Below are 21,895 nucleotides of genomic sequence, written 5' to 3'. Positions count from 1 at the left end.
ACCAAACATTGTTACATGCAATGCATACCAATTTTTACTTATTAATCCAATACAGGTTACAATGCCCTTACAGGTTTGCTTAAGCAAATCAAAAAATGACTTCTAATGAGATTTAAATATAAGGGTGGCAGTGAATATACTTAGAATATGCTTTTAAGCAAACCTAAAAATGACTTCTAATGAGATTTAAATATAAGGGTGGCAGTGAATATACTTAAAATATGCTTTGATATTATAGAATATTCTACTATCTATTGGTTCTTATTCATTTAGATTAAAACTTCCTTAAACACTTCTTAGTATATTTTAATTTATTCTACCATTTAATCCATATCCATCCATAACACCACATTCCATTCCAGCAACCTTTAGAAGATAGACTTCGTGTTCTGGAGCTGCCGGATTTGCATGTGGGTGACGGTCATGATTGTTCAAAATATCTCATTTCGCTCCAGCATGGTGTGTCAGCTTGAATGAGGTGTAGACACAATGCCACGCCACAAAGTCGTGGTCAAGCATTCTTTCACAAATGTCACGAAATTCCTGGAGATGCCCTCTCTGTCCGTACGCTTGGATCATTGAATTCCAGGGGAAAATGTTACTAGGTTGCTTTTAGCAAATGCCCGCATTGGGCATGGATAGCCGTCCATGAAACTCCGTTCTTTTCTGGCATTGCATCATTTTGGGCATAAGCAGCGATCATATTGTCCCAAGAGAAGCGATTCCTCGCAGAGCCCATGCGATCGAAAGGCTCCGGATTGCCAAATTCGCGAGATAGCTGCTCGCTGCACAGTCGCCACGCCGCCGAACTTGACCGTAAATCTCTTTTCCCCGCGGCAGATCCCTGGTTCTGCTGCAAAATCAAAGAACCGCCGCGAACCTCCTAGTGTCACAAGCTGAATTGGTCCAGTGAAATGGTCGTTGCGTAGGAAATGCAGCGAAACATCAAGCAGGAGGAGCAGGAGTCCTGGGGAACTGCTAAAGTAGACACGGCCAGATTTTCAAAGCGCAGGCCGAGAAGAACCAACACTTGTTCGACGTCCACTTAGCAACAAGAAGATCTACTCGGCTTTTGGTCCTCTCGACTGCCAAGAGCAGCAAGACTACCAAGAGCAACGCTTTTAACAGAGGCCGACAAGCTCAGGCTAGTCGGATCCGCCACAGCAAGCAGAACACTTTTCTTGCGAATCTCCTCATACAAATGTATGGGACGTGTGGGAGATTGCGTGAAGCTCGCCTGGTTTTCGATCAGATCAAGCAGCTCAATCTATTTTCTCGCGACATCCTCCTCTCGGCATACGCACAGAATGGCGACATCCAGTCCGCTCGCCAGATCTTCGACTCGATGCAAGGAAAGAGAACTCGATGATCACGACGTATGCCCAGCACAGCCAAATCGCCGACGCGAGGAAGCTACCAAGAATGACGACGACGATCACTGGATTGGGGCAGAGAGCATTGCGAGAGGCGCTAGGAATCTTCCAATGGATGCCTCGGAAGAATGCCGTGACATGGAACGCGATGATCCAGGCCTATGCCCAAAACGGGCACTAAGACATTTTCGATGCCATGCCGGAGAAGAATTCCATGGCCGCCTGCTCCAGCAAACGCTGGTAGTTCTCTTGCCACGTGGACGGTGATGATCGATGGATACGCGCGGACGGCCGCGATGGATCTCTTCCTGCACGGGATTCCGGAATCGCTTCTCTAGCGCAGGCAAGGTTTCCGACGCGCGAAGGATCTTCGATTCGGTGATGGCTGAGCACAATGCCGTCGCATGGACGATTTTGACCAGGCGTATGTATCTGGCAATTGCAAGCAATGCGGGCGTGGGACACAGCAGAATGAAATTCGATGCTCCAAAAGGGTACGTTTTACATCGCAGGATCGAGAAGCAGTGGCATTCTTCCGGAATTCCATGCCTGATCACGACGAGGCCTCCTACACCATGATGATCGCTGCGTATGCACCAGACCGGGCAAATCCACAAGGCCAGGCATATCTCACCACAATGCCACAGCGAAGCATCGTTGTTTGGAATGCCATGATTCCTTGCTCGGAGAATGGGGCTTGCTCGGAGATGGGGCTCTTGGAGGAATCGAGGGAGCTGTTTGAGCAAATGGTGGTTTCGTATGCTCACAGGGGAAAATCTCGAGCAAGCCAAGGAGATCTTCGACGCAGTGCCCAAGCATAATCTAGCCAGCTCCAACTCAATGCTACAAGCTTTCATCCTCGCCTCGAGAAAGGTAGAAGCACGAGAGATGTTTGAAGATCCAGCACGATGTTCTTGCTTGGAGCGTGTGGATACGTGTGGAAGTTCTTTCTGCACATGCCGGAGCTCGATGTGGTAGCCTGGAACTCGATGCTCGTGGCCCTTGCCGCGCACGGAAAATCCAGAGACGCGATTGAGCTCTTTGGATTGATGCAAATCGACCGATGAAGGAAGCTTCATGGGAGCACTAGCAGCTTGCTCGCATTTGGGCTTGCTCGACCAGGGATGGGCATACTTCCTCTCGATCAATGAGAGCTACTCGATGCTTCCGACGAGCAGGCATTTTTGCTTCACGATAGACATGCTGGGAAAATCGGGACGAGCAGAAGACGGTCACGAACTTCTCGAGAAGATGCCGTGCGCCCCGGATGCCGTCGCTTGGGGATGCTTGCTCTAGCACCTGAGATCAAGATCATCTCACCACCATCTAGCAGTTACCGCTGCTCGAGGTGTTCTTGGGCTCTCTTTATCAGCTGATCGCGACGTCTCGATAGATCTATAACTTGGTTCAGTCTAGTTGATCATCTCGTCAGGACTACACGGACGAGATGGTGCTGTCGAGGGTGGAGGCGCTGCGAGCAGCGACTGTTGCTCGTTGTGGATCTTCTTGGAGCCCACAGGGAGGGAGAAACGCCATTCAAATGATGACGCAAGGCATCCTAGAGATGAGATCCTCGGCCTTGGCTGGCTGACCGCAGTAGTGCGCTCCCAGTGCTTCGACTTGATGATCGTCGACCATATTTCGAAAATAATTCCATCCCCGCTCGAACAGCCCGAGCTGGCCGCACTGAAACGCTCACAAATGCGGAATGGTGGAATCGAAGAGCGCTTTGGCGTTTGGATGATAGCCGTGCTGTGCACAGGCCTGGAGGAGGGCATTGCACAGCACGATATCACAGTGAGGAGTGGCGTCAAAGACGAGCTTTCCCTCTTGCATGCATGCGTTTTCGGCGAGAGATTGGAGCATCGAGGTGGACGAGATGAGGTCTTTCTCGGGTATTCTCTCGTATAGAGCTTTGGCCTCCTCCGCCACAGTGCATATCACATTCCACGACATTGTATCGCTCTCCGGCATTGCATTGTCGAACATACACTTGGCCTCCTCAAGCTGGCCAGCGGCAGTGTAGCCCTGGAGGATGCGTCTAGAGCGACGAGGTTCTTCTTGCGCATTCTATCACTCTGATCGCAGCTCCAAGATCTCCGGAAGCAAAGATCATCAAGAGATCATCAAATTGCGCTCGCTCATGCCAGAGTGGAAGAACGATACGGCAGATTGAGCTTAGATGGATCCATTCTGGCCATGTCCCAGCCGGGCATTCGTTGGAACAAGCGCTCAACGTCCTCTAGATTCCCCGCGTTGATCCAGCTGTCGATGAACGTGTTCCAGGAGATGACGTTGCGTTCCGGAATAGCATCGAACAGCGCTTGTGCCTCGGCCATGTGGCGTATCCAGCGATGACACCACATTCCATGCCGGCATCCTTTCGAAGATGGATTTCGTGCTTATGGCATCGCGATGCTTGGTGTAGACGTCAAGCATACAATTCATTCCTAATTCCTGGCGATGCCCTCTCTTTCCGTACGGGGATCATTGAATTCCAGGGAAAATGTCTCTAGTAGGCATCGAGTCAGAGATTAGCTTTGCTGTCAAAGAAGTTTCCCACACTGGGCATATGCCGTAAAGGCCATGAAACTCCTGACATTGCATCGAACACTTAATATCTCTCACTTGATTGTATGCCTCTGCTCGCTACTCCGCCGAATTTGAACATAAATCTTTTTTCCCCGCGAATGATCCCTGGTTTTGCTGCAAAATCGAGCTCTTGCTCACTATACAATTCAGCTGAAATGGCGGTTAACCCAAAAAACCTAGGTACACTTGTACGAATGAGGCGCCAATGGCGATCGAATCCAATGAGGAGATCGGAGCTCTTGGTTGCAGGTGCAACGATCAAGACGCCGCTGCTAGAGATGAGCTGTGACGCCGCAGAATCCTTCGCGATGACAACAATGGATGTCCCTCGAAGTGAGATTTCCTTCTTCGTTTTTTGGTTTCCAGCTCCAGGAAGCGACGGCATTCGAGCACCCATTTGGAGGGTGATTTTCAACATCAAGATCATGATTCCACCGAGTTGGAAACTCGTCACGTCACTCTCCACGCTTTCTTCTCTTGGTTGCTTTATTCGTTTCTATAGATCCAAGAAAATTCGTCTGAGTCGAGAGGTTAGTCCTGGGTTCTTTTGAGCGACAATGCTAGCTATGCTGTTCATCATTTGATAGACGAGGAGGTGCTTCCATTTCCAGCAGAAGCTTTAGGATCATCACTACCGTGGTTGGCCGTGAGTAACATAGAGAGCACCCACGCTCTCAAAGTTTTGGTTTTGGGAGCAATGGAAGCACTTGGCCTTTCTACAGGTGTGGCGGCCGCAGGTGAGGTGTCACAGGAAATTGCTTACAGGTTTTTGACATGTGTGTATACAGCCGAGTGATTATCCCAGCCAATCTTGGTGCAGGTGTTTGTTCCATGGATTGTTTATTGTATGAAAGCTTGCGATTCTTGATGATGCAGGCTTATTTGGTGGTGGCAAGTCGTTTGCATTTTTAAAGGAGTACACATTCTCGGTCAAATTTTGGGCTGTCTTCGGTGTTGTTCTTTGTTGTTTCAAGGTAGAGAGTATCGGTTTGCCTCTTGTGACACTGTAAATTCTTTTTATAGCCGGAAACTAGCCCCTGAGAATGGAGCTGGCTGGATGGCTGCGTACTCAGTCCTCCCACCACCAGAAGCTGCTGAGCAAGAAGAGCAAGCAGTTCTTTGAAGCGAGCTTTGACAAGTTTAACAATGATGTGCACGAGAAAATCTACTCGGCTTTGGTGTCGTGAGGACAGCTTCCTCTCGACCGAGCCCAGCATTCTCCACGATGGGCTCTAAGAGCACAAAGAGCAACAGGAGCGTAATACAAAACGGCCTTGTAAATGAGTTTCGGGTAAGCAGCTGGTTTGACCTTTTCCCAGTTCTTCGTCTCCTATGGTAGAGGATCATCTGAATCGTTGGGGCTTGTTCTTCTTTTTCCCCCTTGGTGATTGTCTTGTTCCATTCTTCTTGGGCTCTTCTTCTCTCCAAGTCGTGCGCCCGGGCTGCTTCTTATCTCCATTTCTGCACGGCGCATACGGCGAGAGCGACACAACATTGCGGGCGCTACCTCCACTTCTCCTGCACGATATCATCGTGCGTTTCCTCTGGTCTCGCTCCAGCGCTCCCCTCTTCTTCTTGGGCTTAATCTTCCTCGATGCAGCAGCAGAAGCAGATCCCTCCCGGCTTCCTCACTCAAATATGCTCTTCTCTGGCCCAGATCTGCTCTCCTATCTCACTTCTCCCGCGCTCTTTCACTGTTCCTTGAGATCTGGCTGCTCTCCAGCTAAAACAGGGGACCGTACCAGTTGGTACGGTATGGCGTACGGAAGCCCGGCGGGTTTAGGGTTCTTCGCTTCCAATCTTAAGGTATGACAGTGCACCCGGTAAGATTTTTGAGCCTCTTTTGTTTGCTATAGGTCATTGTCGATTCAGCTGGGCGAGAGCGGGGAGCCAAAATTTCCTCCTTTAGCCTTTCACAGAGAACGCTCTAGATGGATCAGAGGTGACCGAATTTTCCCTCCTTTTTCTTTTTCTAAACTCGTCCTCTCTTATTTCTCACTAGACGGTCGATTGTCCTTTTCGTTTTTCTAGCCTCTTCTTTCTCATTTCTCAGAGAAAGCTAATTTTTCTTTCGAATCTAGCGTAGCTTTTATTTCTCAGAGATAGACTGGGTGAGGGAGAATCTCTGTTCTTTTCCTGTTTCTAGCGTCTTCCTTTTCTTCTCAGAGGACGCTCGCCTAGACAGCTCGAGGCTCGGCCGCCAGCAGGCGTGACACCAAATCCGTTCCTTTCTTTCTTTCTTTCTAACCTCTTGCCTTTCAGAGAACGCTCGACTAGACGGTCGATTGAGCGCGAGCCCAGGCGGCGGTCGATTCAACTGGACGAGAGGGAGGAGGCCGTCACACCACCACAGTAAGCCAAATTTCTGTCGTTCGAATCTAGCCTTGCTTTTTATTTCTCAGAATCTGCGCAAAGAGACGGTCGATCCAGATTCAGCCGGGTGAGAGACGGATCACAAGGAGTCAGCCGGGAGCCATGCTACTTCGTAAGTTTGATTTTGATGATTCCCTTTGCTTTTTCCCTCACTCTTTTACTCTTTTATGTAGCTGGGCTAGTGGAAGTTAAAACCACTTATCCTTACACGGCAGTGAAGCGGATGGACAGAGAGTATGGGAAATATCCGGTGGAACGCTTTTGGTACGAGCGTTCCGTAAGCCAAACTCCCAAATTTTTGTGATTGTTTGACTCTCTTTATCTTGTAGGGTGCTCGTCTTTACTTTCCTCGACACGAAGACATACCCGTGGAATTGAAGTTCCCAGAGTACCTCTCCGACGAACAACGGGCTGCTGCACACAAGAAACACGAGGAGAAAATGAAGAACCGGAAGTATCTTTTAATGCCGGATGAGGAGCGACCATCGATGTGGAAACCTCCAGATTATAAGAGACCGAGTTACTTTTACTGTTGCCTTGGGAAGTAAGCTTTCTTTTTCTTCTTCTTCTTCTTGGCTGCTGAATTTTATTTTACTTTTTTGTAGGGAGGAGACACCAGAGGCGATTCCAGAGGCAATCAACTACGATCTCATCTGGGCCTGTCTTGATCCAGAAGAGTTTGATGGACCAAGTAAAGATTTTAATTTTAATTTTGTGTATGTTTGCTTTGCGTGTTGATTATTTTTTCTTGGTGCAGGCGTTAAGGCGTAAAAAATCAAAAAACAAACCCATAATAGATTCAGGTTTAAATATCATTAAAAATATGCTTTTATGGTTAAATTATTATTATTATACGGTAATATATTAGCATGGGATTTAAATGCTTAGAAAACTGTAAATTATGTCGTAAACCGGAGCAAGTTATCTAAATATTACAGTGCACGGTGCTAGAGGTCGTATGGAAAAGCCAGGCCGTGTTTTTAGTGAAAGGCAGGGCAAGGAAGGAGAGAAACGTCCTTGTAATTTACAGCCCGAGGACGAGCAGCAGCGATGTTGAGCTTCACCACCTCCGGCTCTTAAACATTACCTGGTTCATGGCGACCCTGGTGGGACGGACAGACTAATAACACCTTGTGCAGATATACAACCTGTCGGTAAATCCCAGCTTTCAACTTATTGAGCAAGCCTGCACCTGCGCTCTAGGCCAATAACTTTGCGAGGACGAATTTCGATAAGCAAACCAAATGTGTTTGTAGCGCAGCGAGCTCTCACTGCTGGGAAACTCGGGACGAGCAGAAGAAGCTCACGAACTTCTCGAGACAATACCGTTTGTCCCGGATGCCGTTGCTTGGGGATGCTTGCTCCAGCACCTGCGATCAAGATCTCACCACCATCTAGCAGTTAACGCTGCTCGAGGTGTTCTTGGGCTCTCTTCATCACTTGGTCCAGTCTAGAGCACGACTACGTAGGTGCTGGAAAGGAGAGCATGCGGTGACGAGATGGTGCTGTCGAGCAGCGACTGTTGCTCGTTGTGGATCTTCTTGGAGCCGACAGGGAGCGAGAAACGCCATCCAAGTGATTCCATCAGGGACGTAAGGCATGCTGGAGATGAGATCCTCGGCCTTGGCTAGTAGTGTGCTCCCCATTGATGATCGTCGACCATGTTCGAAAATAATTCCATCCCTGCTTGAACAACCCAAGCACCGAGAACTCACAAACGCTGAATGGTCGGGATCAAACATCATCGTCGTGAAGACATCAATGGTGTCTCGTCCGTGGTCTGCTACAAGGCCTCGGGCATGACATGGTGGTCCAGGACGTCTCTCTCTGCCATGGAATCGAAGAGCGCTTGGCGTTTGGAAGATAGCCGTGCTGTGCAAAGGCCTGGAGGAGGGCATTGCACAGCACGATATCACAGTGAGGAGTGGCATCAAAGACGAGCTTTGCCTCTTGCATGCATGCGTTTATGGCAAGAAATTGGAGCATCGAGGTGGACGAGACGAGGTCTTTCTCAGGTATTCTCTCGTACAGAGCTTTGCCTACTTCATATGCCCCCGCTGGGCATACCCCTGGAATATCACATTCCATGGTATTGTATCGCGCTCTGGCATTGCATTGTCGAACATATAGTTGGCCTCCTCGAGCTGCCCAGTGGCAGTGTAGCCCTGGAGGATCACGACCAGAGTGATGAGGTTCCTCTCGCACATTCTATCCAGCACTCTGATTGCAGCTCCAAGATCTCCGGAAGCAACGTAGGCTGAGATCATCAAGAGATCATCAAATTGTGCTCGCTCATGCCAGAGTGGAAGAACAATACGGCAGATTGGATCATTGTTGCCATTGTGGCCATGTCCTAGCCAGGCATTCGTTGGACAAGTGCTCGGTGTCCTCTAGATTCCCTTTGTTGTTCCATCTGTCAATGAACACGTTCCATGAGATGACATTGCTTTTTGGAATAGCATCGAACAACGCTCATGCCTTGCCCATGTGGCGTATCCAGCGATCATGGCCGTCCATGACACCTAAATTCCATTCTAGCTTCCTTTTGGAGATGGATTTCATGTAGCTGCTGATCTGCACGTGGCCGACTGATGATAATTGTCCAAGAGATGTCATTGCACTCAGGGCATGAGTGGAGTGCCTTGGTTGGGGATCCCCAACTCCCCAAGCCATATGTAACAAACTTGAAATAAACTGCTACTATATACACTTGTTTATATAGATTTGTCTTTGAATTCTTGAAACTTACTTATCATGCAAGCTTACTAAATTGTGAGTGGCTAACCTTTCTATATTTTGCATTGACTAAAACAATACCCTATTGTCCAGCAGCTACAATAAGAATTGATAATCTTGTAGCATACATAGTTTTCACTTTTTATTATATTAGGATAACCATGAAATGGAACTTAAACTTTCTATATAGCATGTGCCTAAGGAGTAGAACCTAAGTTTCAAGGTTTTGGATCACCAAATGAAGGAATGGAGTGAGAGACTATACTTTATTGGCCATATCTAATTAGTACCAAGAGTTAATCTCTAGGATAAGCTTGAAATTTACTAAATATAGAATGGTGCTAGATTACGAATCTGGAAATATAAAGAGCATTGGGGATAATGTTTGGCAAATATGGTAATTTATCACTTAATGAGCATTAAGGGGCCAAACTCAATATCGTGGGGACTTTTGTTAAACTAATGCAAAATAAAGCAAAAGAGAATTAACAAACTGGGCTAAATATTTGGCTAAATAGACACTTAAGAATTCTTTTTTTATGCTCATCCGGCTAAGTATAGATGCTAAATTAAGTTTATTAACACTTGAATAAAAGGGATTGATAAAGGGTCTAACAATATTGACTTCCTACCATTGTAGCAGTAAAGAAAAAATATCTTAAATAACTTGTTAACATGTAACTTTCAATATTTGCAATTAAAGTTGTGACACTCTCCCCCCCCTTAAGGAAGATTGATGTCTTCGTCGATACACACTTGAGTTTAGAATACCACCAAAAAAACAACTCCAAAAAAAGTTTATAGTATTCATGCTTTGTAAGAAATGCACCAACTTAAATGAGTTAAGGGGCAACTCTCTATTTAACATAAATGCAGTACAATTCAAACACTTTCTAATTGTCACTAACAAAGAATTGACTAATAGAGTTAGCCACCCCTATTGCTCTGAGTGTCACTGAACTTACAAAAGATGATATACCCCTACTTATATATGACATAGAGAGAGAAGCTAGAAGCCTTAACCCTCATGAGCAAATAAACCAAATAAATAAACTACTCTAAATAGGCAATTAGAGTTATTTACACCCCTTTTTAAGAAATAAGGAACATTGAGAAAGAGGTAAGGTGATGTGACCAGTCTATAATATGATAAAAGATTTCACTATGCACACGAAGTGCCGAAACTAGTTTACTTATACTAGCCCAAATCCAAAGATTAATAAATGGACAATATCAAAGTTAGAGACAATGATATCTAAGAGACTAAATTATTAATGAATAAAGCTTAAATTAGAATACAAAAAGTATTCTAAGTAATTTATCATTTGATAAACCAGAATTACAAGATTAACCAACCAATAAAATTTAATAACACATAGATCATTAAGGAAATGATAAATCTTAACTACAATAGTATGCCAAACAAAATATACAAGAGAACTAAAAAAACACAAAGTATCATTAATAAATAAGCAAAATGATTATGAATGTATCATCTAAAGGAAATAACATCTTAATTTATCAGAACCAACTCTAATAATAATCAACAAAACAGAATAAATATTGCAAAGTAAACAAACACTCATTCATTTGAATAAATCTTAGTTAACCATATTAAGGAATTCAAATTTCTTCATCAAGCATCATCAACATTTTACTGATGTCTCAAACCTAAGAGACCAATCTAGAGCAAACCACAAAAAACATGTAAAAATATGGAAAGCCAAAAGCTTTCAATGAGAATAATTAATGATCATAAAAGATCATCAATCATCCCATTAATAGAGAAATATATAATCATTATTGAATAAATAATTTACTATCATAAAGAATGGTAAATCATTTAACACAATAATTTTGCAAAACCTTTGACAAAGATAATTAATTATTGTAGATGATAGTCAATCATCATTAATGATTGCTAGATGTAAATACTTATTCAACATCGAAACTGATGGAGCTAAAATGCCTTCTCCAACAACTTATAACAAATAGAACAATAAACATAAAAACTCAAAGAACTAAAAGTTCAAAGAAGTTTATAACCAAGTCTTGCTTAACAATAATCACAAGCCTTACATGAACTAACTTTAATGTTAAAGAAAAAATTATGATACAACTCACAATATTCTTTTTAGCACATTCAAAAGTTAAACTTCATAATGCAAAAACTAATGAAGAGTATATTTGCATCATTCCAAAAGCCAAGTAGAATGAAATTATACTTCATAAATAATCTCCGAACAATCCTCCATAAATTCATCTTTTATAATAAAACATAATTGACTTCATAACAAGTATAAGAAAAAATCATCAATAATTGATATATCTCAACTTAAATTCAATAAAGATTTAATCATTTCAATATCGAAATTAACTCTTCCTCTTGTAAAGCTAATAGAATGCATGACTAAATCACTTTTCAAGGAAAAGCCAAAACACAATCTCTACTAAACAATCTCGTTTAGAATACCACTAACTTTGTTACTGTTGTGAATGTGACTTCAGGTATCGAAAGTTACCTGCCAGCCAGTCCTTACGGACACTCTTTCCTTACTCAGCCACGATGGTAGGAGGTTGATATTGCTAATTCCCTTTATTGGCCTCTTTTGTTCAAGTGTTAGTGTAGTGCACGTGGTTTTGACCCTTTATCCTATGGTGATTTACCATAGAATAACACCACGAAGCGGAACCTAAACCCTTTTTGTGCCACGTGACAGATGCCACATGTCACATGCCACGTGTCCATGCCACATGTCCATAGGAACCCGAGGTTTAGGGCCTTGGGCCACTGAACAAAGGAACGGTGCCAAACTCCCAAGCATGGAGCCAAAGAGTGACGGAACCGAACCACGGAGCAACTCCCAAGCATAAAGCCCAAGGAGCGAAAGAACAGGAGCCCAAAGCGACTTGGAACAGTCCTAGAGTAACCAGCATCCCAATGCCAGGACCAGCATGCAAAATAGAGCCAAACAGAGTCTGGCGCTATTTCGGCATACCGGTGGCCTAACGCGAGGACATGGGTACTCCACCAGCTAGCATGGAATGGAACTTGGGCTTAGACCCAAGCCAGATGCAAAACAAGGACAGGCACGCAAGCAGGAGCTAGACTATGCCTCAAATTGGTTGGCTATGCCCAATCTACCCACTATCCCTACTATACATTTGGAACCCCCCACAGCCCCCCCCCCCCCCCCTTCCCTTGGGGAACACACACTTTGGGCTTTCACCCCAAGCCTCCCTTAGTATCAGGAGTTAGTCTCTGGGACAATCTCGAAACTTACTAAATATGGAATGTCCCTAAATTGCGAATTTGGACACGGGATGAACACCATTGTGTTCAGGATGATCTCTACATTCTGTAAATATGCCAAATGAGCAAATTTGGCATAGCTTTTGGGACCGAATTGAGATTAACACAAAGGGCATAATAGCAAGGGTGTTTGGCAGACACGGTAAGCTATCATTTAGCAATATTGAGGGACTAATCTCAATATCGCGGGGGTTCCCAACACTAGCAAGTGCAAATCAACGAATGAGTTTCTCTAACCAGGTCAAGTATGCTTGACAAATAGCACGTAGAAATTCTGTCCTTATGCCCATCTGGTCAAGTGCACATGCAAAGACCAGTTTCTCAACTAGCTTAGGCGGAGATTGATAACGGGCCCAACAATACCGACCTCCTGCCATCATGGCAGTAAGGTAAGAGTGTCCGTAAGGACTAGTTGACAGGTAACTGTCGATACCCGAAGTCACATTCGCGACACTCTCCCCCCTTAGGGAAAATCGACATCCTCGTCGATGCACACTCGAGTCTAGAATACCGCCAAGGAAACAACTCCAGAAAAAGTTCACGGTATTCACATTATGTGAGAAATGCACCAACTTAAATGAGTTAGGAGGCAATCTCTTTGTCTAACGCGGATGCGCTACCAGCTCAGACACCTTCCGGCCATCGCCGACAAGGAAATGACCAACGGAGTCAGCCACCCTTGCTGCTCTGGGAGTCACCCAGCTTACAAAAGTGTGATACGCCCCTACTCACAAGGACATAGAGAGAGAAGCTAGAGGCCCCAACCCTCCTGAGCAAAGAAACCAAACCCGTTGGTAAGGTTTAGATAGACTACTGTAAACAGGCAGTTAGAGTTGTTTACACGGTCACGCCCTTTCAACTGAATAAAGAACATCGATAAAGAGGTGGGTTATGTGACCAGTCGATAGTAGCTACCCCATGACGAGAGATTTCACCATGCACACGAAGTGCTGAAGCCAGTCTGCCTATACTGGCCCAAAATTCAAAGATCAATAGATGGACAATATCAAAGTCATAAACAATGATATCTTAGAGTCTTAATTATCAGTGAATAATCTTATATTAGAACACAAGAGTATTCCAAGTAAGTTATCATCCGATAAACTAGTAGTAGAGTATAAGAACCACCAAAATCATCATAATTGGTAAACATAGGAATCATTATCCAACAAAATTCAATAGCAAGTATATCATCAAGTAAACTCAATGATGAAACTTAACTACCGAAGATAGCAGATAGTAAGCCAACAACTTACTAGAGATAACTCAAAGAACACAAAATATCATTGACTGACAAGCACAATGCTTGCGAATGTATCACTTGAAGGAAATAACATCCCAATCTATCAGAACTAACTTGAGCAATAGACAACAGAACAGAATGAAGGAGGTAAGACCAACAAACCCTCAATCATGCCAACTATCACACGACCCAATCCGAATAGATCCCAGTCAACAACACTAAGGAACTCAAGTTGCCTAAGCAAGTGTCAGCAACATCCTATGGATGCCTCAAACCCAAGAGACCAATCCAAAGCAAACCACAAAGAACATGTGGTATTGCGAAAAGCCAAAAGCTATCAAAGAGAACAACTAACTATCATAAAAGATCATCAATTATCCCATCAAAAAGATATGCCAAATCATCGTTAAGCAAGAATTTACCATCCCGAAAAATAGCAAATAATTCCAGACCAACAATAATCAAGCAAAACTTTTGATAAGGATAATCAACTACCTTAGATGATAGTCAATCATCACCAATGATTGCTAGATGCAAAAACCAACTTCAACATTGAAACTAATGAGCCAAAATGCCTTTCCCCAACAACTTCTAACAAATAGAACAATAAGCATAAAACTCAAAGAACCACAAGCTCGAAGAAGTCTATAGCCAAGTCTTGCTTAATAATGATCACGAGTCTCGCATGAACTAACATCAATGCTAAAGAAGAAATCATGGTGCAACCCACAATATCCTCCTCAACATATCCATAAGCCAAACTTTATAATGCCAAAGCTAATGAAGAGCATGTTTGCATCAATCTAAAAGCTAAGCATAACAAAACTATGCTCAACAAGTGATCACTAAACGATCCTCCATGAATCCATCTATAGCAAGACGTAACTCACTTCATAACAAGCATAAGAAGAATCATCAATGATCGATATATTTCAACTAAAATCCCATAAGGATTCAAATATTCCAATATCGATCACTAACTCTTCCACTTGTAGAGTTAGCACAGTCCATGACTAAATCACTTTTCAAGGAAAAGCTTAAAGCTCAGCCCTTACTAAATAATCTCGTTTAGAACACAACTAACTCAAACTTGCCACTCAGTTCATTTGAACATCAACATAGTTGCTAACTAGCAAATGTATGAATGCCAATAACACAAAGCCATAGCCAAATCATCAGCACTATCTTCATTAAAACTAATGAAACTTAATGTCAATCCTAAGGAGAAACATCTTATCTCACTTGAATCTCAACATCAATAATATCAATGACAAGGCATCACTTCAATGCCATCAACACTATAACAAAGCTAGAAGAAAGTAGGAGTGAATCACCACTCAAAACTCTCTAGCAACTAAGCTAACCAAGGTCGAAGATACTTTACTCAGTATCCGAGACCAATCCTTTAACAATACTCAATTACAGATAACATTTCATCAAGGAGTGAATCACCACATCCAAGACTCAATGAAATCCAACACCACGAACTAAATGCAACCAAATGATATTGATAGAAGTAGAGTCAAGAGACCAGCATGGAAAACCCATGTAAGTCTAACAACACGATCCTCCGCAACACCATCCGATAAAGTAAACCCACCACTGCTAAATCTTCACCGAGTGAAGCAAGTGTCAATAGTCCTCAACGGAGTCTACAAGTAAGCACTAGTCGCAAAGCAACCAACAATCACCTTTCAACTTGCCTTCACAAGACCTAAACACTAAACTCATGTCATCAAGTCATATACTTGTCCAACATGAACGTAATACCCCAGGTCGAGATAAGGGTTCATGAACAAGCACGAACTAAATGACCACTCGAATCCAACTCAACCGCGATAAGCTCACCAATGCATTTAGCCACTAACTCTGAGCATGCCTTGAAGAAGCTAGCTATGCATGATCAACACTTAGCCGAAACTAAAGTGAAGACCATGAGATGGACTCATATCAGTGCACAACCTCCATTTAAACAAAGCTATAGTATGGGTACTAACATCTCAACTACAAACAACTAAGTTGGACATCACCATCCTCAACTAAGGCGCAAAGCCACCAAGACCAAATCAAGATCAATGAGAGCTCACTACTCTCATAGAGTCTTACAAAATGCAAAGTGCAACCTGCCACCAAGCATAATGCTACAGAAGAAAGGCACAAGGGTCACCTTTCTTAGAAAAGTGCAACAACTACTTTTCTATACCAACTCCAGACTCTATCCAACTCAATTGCCTTAGCCCCAAAAGTCAACATCCCTTTCGGGCCACATCATACAAATTACATACTAAGGTCTAAGCTAACCGAAGTCAACTCCAACCCCTTCACTAGTTTGTATTGGCTTTCGAAAACAGAATGGTTTTCGAGCAAAGTGATCAATACATCAGCCATTGGATAAGTCTAAGAAAATTTGTAGAAAATTTTCCATCTTAGAGAAAGAATGACTCTCAGTCTAGGAATACAAATTTTCAAAACTCAACCAACTTCCTCCTACTTACAACTTCACATAAGTTCACTGTGAGACACAAAATCCCTAGGCCCCAAAGTGGAGCCGGAAGGGCGCCATGTGGTAATGGTTGAAGGGAAAGCCAAACAAGCGTAACACGTTTGGACTAAAAGCTCCGCCTTGAAAGGTTGAGAGTAGGAGTGGAACTCCCAACGAAGTGCTCGAGGAACAAGCACAAAGAGAGCAATAAGCGAGGCTCCAAAAAGGGACCCAAAAGGACCAACACATGACACGTGGAAGAGTCTGAGATGGACCCGAGATGGGACCCGAGATGGACCCGAGATAGAGTCCGAGGTGGAGTCTAAGGTGGACCCGAGATGGACCCGAGTTGGAGTCCGAAGTGGAGTCTGAGAAGGACCCCGAGATGGAGTCCGAGGTGGAGTCCGAGGTGGATCCGAGATGGATCCGAGATGGACCTGAGATGGAGTCCGAGATGGACCCGAGATGGAGTCCGAGATGGAGTCCGAGATGGACCCGAGATGGACCCGAGATGGGACCCAAGATGGACCCAAGATGGAGTCTGAGGTGGAGTCCGAGAAGGACCCGAGATGGAGCCCGAGGTGGAGTCCAAGATGGAGTCCAAAATGGACCTGAGATGGAGTCTGAGATGGACCCGAGATGGAGTCCGAAGTTGAGACCGGGACCAAGATTGAGACCGGGACCGAGACCGAGACCAAGATCGGGACTGAGACCGAGACCGAGGCCGAGGCCGAGGCCGAGTCCGAGTCCGAGTCCGAATCCGAGTCCGAGTCCGAGTCCGAGTCCGAGTCCGAGGCCAAATCTGAGTTCGAGTCTGAGAGGGTGAAAGCCCAAAGCGTTCGTCTCCTAGACCCTGGGGGGTTTGGTGAGCTCCAAAAGTATAGTAGGGGGGAGGACTGCAGTGGAGCCAGTTTGGCCAGGAAATGCCAGTTTGGCCAGGAAATGCTAGTTTGGCCCAAGAAGGCCGGACCTAGTGTTGGGTGATGAGCTGCCCACTGGGAAGTCCAAGAATAGAGTGAACACGGACCAACAAGCGGGGTAGCTTGGTGAAGTGTTCAAGAGCCGGCTCTAGTTCCCCCTGGAGATCGACTGGCCGAGGCTCCCAGTCCAAGTGTGGGTGGCACTACCTACTTGGATACCTGGTGTGGCTCAATGGAACCTTGTTCTAAGCCCATGGCTAAAGCACCCAAAGGTAGAAGGCGAGGAGAGTACCCACGAGGCCCGCGTAGGGCCACGGTGTTCCAAAATGTTGCCCCAAAGTCCCAGACTGTGGAAAGGAAGAGGATGTAGCACACCTTATCTCTCTTCCCTTAAGCCAACTGGAAAAGGGGCAATTGCTTGATGAGAGAGCCCTTAGTGGCTATTTTATCCCTATTTATCCCCCAAGGTTCCAAGGATCCACGGTGACAGTATATCCAAATCTCATCCCATGATCACATGCGCTACACTCACCCCCCTTTCAGAGATGTTAATGTCCTTATTGACTATTGACTAACAACCCCTACTGAGCCAAGGGGAACCAGCACCTCCATTTCCGCACTCAATCTACCAATCCTTCCATTGTGTAGACCAGCTATTCCATGTGAGGCAACTAGTCATCCACCCGTACCACAGTCCCACGGTGGATACCTTCGTCCGTGGATACACCACACAAGAGGAAGGACGTACGCATGGATGCCCAATACGTACGATTTCAAATTTAGGGGTAGGAATATACCTTGCTCAAGGGTATATTATACTTTTAAGTAGCCACTAATCAATGGGAATCGAACCCGTGCCATTTTCTCTGATACCAACTGTAGCGCACTTTATCTCTCTCCCCTTAAGCCAATTGGAAAGGGGCAATTGCTTGATGAGAGAGCCCTTAGTGGCTATTTTATCCCCATTTATCCCCCAAGGTTCCAAGGATCCACGGTGACAGTATATCCAAATCTCATCCCATGATCACATGCGCTACAGAGGAGTAGCCCTCTAGTGTGGGGACAAGGGACACAGTCACACAGTAAGGAAGTCCTAGAGGACAGTTGGACTTAGTGGTCGGGCCTATGGGCCTTGATCCAGTGGCAGTGTTGGTGAACACGGCCATGGATAGAAAGGGACTTGGTGGGGACCAGAAAGGAGATATTGGGGAAGGCTATTTCCCATGTCTGCGGGCATCCTAAGGATGCTAAGGAGTGGATCTGGGATGACCACTCATGGACGGATAGCTCAGTCTTGGAGAGACAGGATTGCAATGCAGGTGGTGTTAGACCACCGATGTGACCAAGGTGATTGGGCATGGCCTAGCGTAATGGGCTGGTATGTTGGTGGTGCCTTGGGGTGTCGGTCAAGGGATTGGACACGTGGAGCACTTGGACCAAGTGCAAAAGTTGAGTGGCATGGATGCCATTTGCGGGGCTAGGGACTTCTGAATGGGACTTATGGAGGTCGTGAATGAGACTCCTCCAAGTGGTCGGAAGTGCGGTTAAGTGACTAAAGTAGAATGGAAAAATTAGTCACTTACATTCACCTCAACACAAATTCTCATGACCTATAGTATGTTTAAGCCTCGAACATCTTTTTGCCCATTCTTTCGCCATCTAACACCGACATCCGTAAAATGCAAATGGAACATCCAAGTCTTGATCATGAAGACCACATCTTCGGATATCCACATTACACTAACACTCTTCTTCAACCACCTTCATGATCCAATGTGAAGCTAAAACACTAACAAGAAAAATGACATGGAAAATCAAGCTCTAAGGAAACTTCCTCATCACTTAAAATAACAATGCCACTTCCATTAACACAAGTGCTAGTAATGTTAATGCCTCAACCTCACACCTTCTCTATCCAACAATCTACTCTAAGTGTTAATGGATCAACTAATAAGCTATAGCAAATGAATGCTACAACCCTTTCCAACATCTTATGGTCAAACCCTCAAGGAACCAAGGAACAAAGAACTAACTTAAGCTTAGCATAATGAACCACCATTGAGAATCTAGTCAAAGCTACTACAATGTTATTTCGTGCAAGTAGATTAGCTTCATTATCAACCACTTTTGGGGTTGATCATCGTTTAACTAAGCAACTTCATAAACACATTGCTCATTATCACATGGATATAATATAAGTATCACAATGACTTGATCATCAATTGAGTAACACCACGAGTAATGCCAATGTCATTACTTCAAAGGTTTACATGAAATATCAAGTGCCAACTCAACTTGACAAAATGCAATATAAATGCCACACTCCACCAATAGAGATTTACAACACCTAACACCACTAACTTTTGTTCACAACACGGACAAGCTCATGCTACTCGCTATCCGACCAAACTCAAAACTTAACCCAACACCAAGTTACTCAAGGAGCAATAGCAAGGTTCCCTAGAAAAGAATTGAGCATTGTAACCCAAGTCTTCCAATAGCAAATCTAGACAAAATGGTTTAGCACTTCACCGCTATCCATCCCACAACTCACCATTTACAAGACCATCATTTCCAACATGCATCAAGGTAGGGACTCTTGATTGCATAATGTGAACATGAGCAATGAATTAACACCTCGTTGCAAATCATCTCTCCAAGAGAAAATGATTTACGTGTTTGATCCTTTGTCCCTGACAACTCTTTTTTCAGTCTCATCTTTGACTAAACCTCAAGCTTGCATTCGCACTGCTTTCAGTCCAATCCAAGAAAAGTTTATGAGAGAGCACGACAATAACTACTTGAACCAATAGACTAATCCCTACAATCTTGGTTGATTCACTTGTAATCATGCCTAGGAAGGATCCACTAGCGCCGTGCTAAATAGCTGCGGACCAGCTTATTTGCCACTTTCACCCATGGTACATAGAACAACTCATGGAACCACCGATAGGCTAACATTAATCCTGCCAACTCAAAGTGTAACCTTGAGTTGCTAATGTGCCTCACTCACGAGTCCAAGCTCAAACTTGTGAGAATGGAATAACTCAATCCCTTTTGTGAGCCTAAGCTCAAGCTCACAGAATATGGTACAACAAGGTGACCAAATCCATACCCAAAGAACGATTGCGAAGCCTTTGCACCCAAATGTGTACCCACTAGGATCATCGTTTTCATCTTTGCGTATGCAACGAGACTAGTTGCCCAATCTCATTGAATAATACTCATTGAGACTCATCCTCTGATACCAAATGTAGCGCACGTGGTTTTGACCCTTTATCCTATGGTGATTTACCATAGGATAACACCACGAAGCAGAACCTAAACCCTCTTTGTGCCATGTGACAGATGCCACGTGTCACATGCCATGTGTCCATAGGAACCCGAGGTTCAGGGCCTTGGGCCACTGAACGAAGGAACGGTGCCAAACTCCCAAGCATGGAGCCAAAGAGTGACGGAACTGAACCACGGAGCAACTCCTGAGCATAAAGCCCAAGGAGCGAAGGAACAGGAGCCCGGAGCGACTTGGAACAGTCCTAGAGTAACCAACATCCCAATGCCAGGACCAGCATGCAAAACGGAGCCAATAGGAGTCTGGCGCTATTTCGGCATACCGGTGGCCTAACGCGAGGACATGGGTACTCCACCAGCTAGCATGGAATGGAACTTGGGCTTAGACCCAAGCTGGAAGGGATAGTGGGTAGGTCAGGCATGGCCGACCAACCTGAGGCATAGTCTAGCTCCCGCTTGCGTGCCTGTCCTTGTTTTGCACATTTGGAACCCCCCACAGCCCCCCCCCCCCTTGAGAAACACATGCTTTGGGCTTTCACCCCAAGCCTCCCTTAGTATCAGGAGTTAATCTTTGGGACAAGCTCGAAACTTACTAAATATGGAATGTCCCTAGATTGCGAATTTGGATACGGGATGAACACCATTGTGTTTAGGACGATCTCTACATTCTGTAGATATGCCAAATGAGCAAATCTGGACACTTTCCATAAATAGCTTTTGGGACCGAATTGAGACTAAGACAAAGGGCATGATAGCGAGGGTGTTTGGCAAACACGGTAAGCTATCATCTAGCGATATTGAGGGACCAATCTCAATATCGCGGGTTCCCAACACTAGCAAGTGCAAGTCAACGAATGAGTTTCTCTAACTAGGTCAAGTATGCTTGACAGATAGCACATAGGAATTCCGTCCTTATGCCCATCTGGTTAAGTGCACACGCGAAGACCAGTTTCTCAACTAGCTTAGGCGAAGACTAATAACGGGCCCAGCAATACCGACCTCCTGCCATCGTGGCAGTAAGGTAAGAGTGTTCGTAAGGACTAGTTGACAGGTAACTTTCGATACCCGAAGTCACATTCGCGACACTTAGTAAACTGGACTTTGCATCTGTACTTAGCCGGACGAGCATAAGGAAGGAATTCCTAAGTGTCTATTTAGCCAAGCATATTTGGCCTGGCTTGTTAGTTCTCTTTTGCTTTGTCTTGCACTGGCTTGACAAAAACCCTCGCGTATTAAGATTGGTCCCTCAATATTGCTAGATGATAGTTTACCGTGTTTGCCAAACACCCTCGCTATCATACCCTTTGTGTTAGTCTCATTTCGGTCCCAAATGCTATTTATGGAAAGTGTCTAGATTTGCTCATTTGGCATATCTATGGAATGTAGAGATTGGCCTGAACACAATGGTGTTCGTCCTGTGTCCAAATTCGCAATCTAGCGCCAGCCCATATTTAGTAAGTTTCGAGTTTGTCCCAGAAACTAACTCTTGATACTAAGGGAGCCAGAGACTAACTCTTGATATTAAGGGAGGCTTGGGGTGAAAGCCTAAAGCATTTATTCCTCAAGGGGGGG

The 21,895-nt window shown here is 44.7% G+C and overlaps 1 protein-coding gene across 2 annotated transcripts; it reads left to right on the top strand.

Annotated features, from left to right (window-relative positions):
* Window positions 1-5,289: 5,289 nt before the first annotated feature.
* On the top strand, window positions 5,290-7,198 carry LOC9650820. 2 transcript variants are annotated; one of them, XM_024677560.1, is made up of 8 exons: window positions 5,290-5,771; window positions 5,822-5,907; window positions 6,228-6,317; window positions 6,368-6,450; window positions 6,512-6,615; window positions 6,668-6,882; window positions 6,944-7,029; window positions 7,096-7,198. In XM_024677560.1, the coding sequence occupies exons 2-8, from the start codon at window positions 5,897-5,899 to the stop codon at window positions 7,107-7,109; spliced, it is 603 nt and encodes a 200-aa protein (XP_024533328.1). In that variant the 5' UTR covers window positions 5,290-5,771; window positions 5,822-5,896; the 3' UTR covers window positions 7,110-7,198. The 2 variants fall into 2 exon arrangements, with proteins under 2 accessions (XP_024533328.1, XP_024533329.1); XM_024677561.1 differs by having other exon boundaries at window positions 5,290-5,907.
* Window positions 7,199-21,895: the final 14,697 nt, after the last annotated feature.

The sequence above is a fragment of the Selaginella moellendorffii genome, unplaced genomic scaffold (assembly GCF_000143415.4).
Source record: "Selaginella moellendorffii unplaced genomic scaffold, v1.0 SELMOscaffold_19, whole genome shotgun sequence".
Taxonomy (NCBI): Eukaryota; Viridiplantae; Streptophyta; class Lycopodiopsida; order Selaginellales; family Selaginellaceae; genus Selaginella; species Selaginella moellendorffii.
This window is presented reverse-complemented; position numbering and strand designations above follow the sequence as displayed.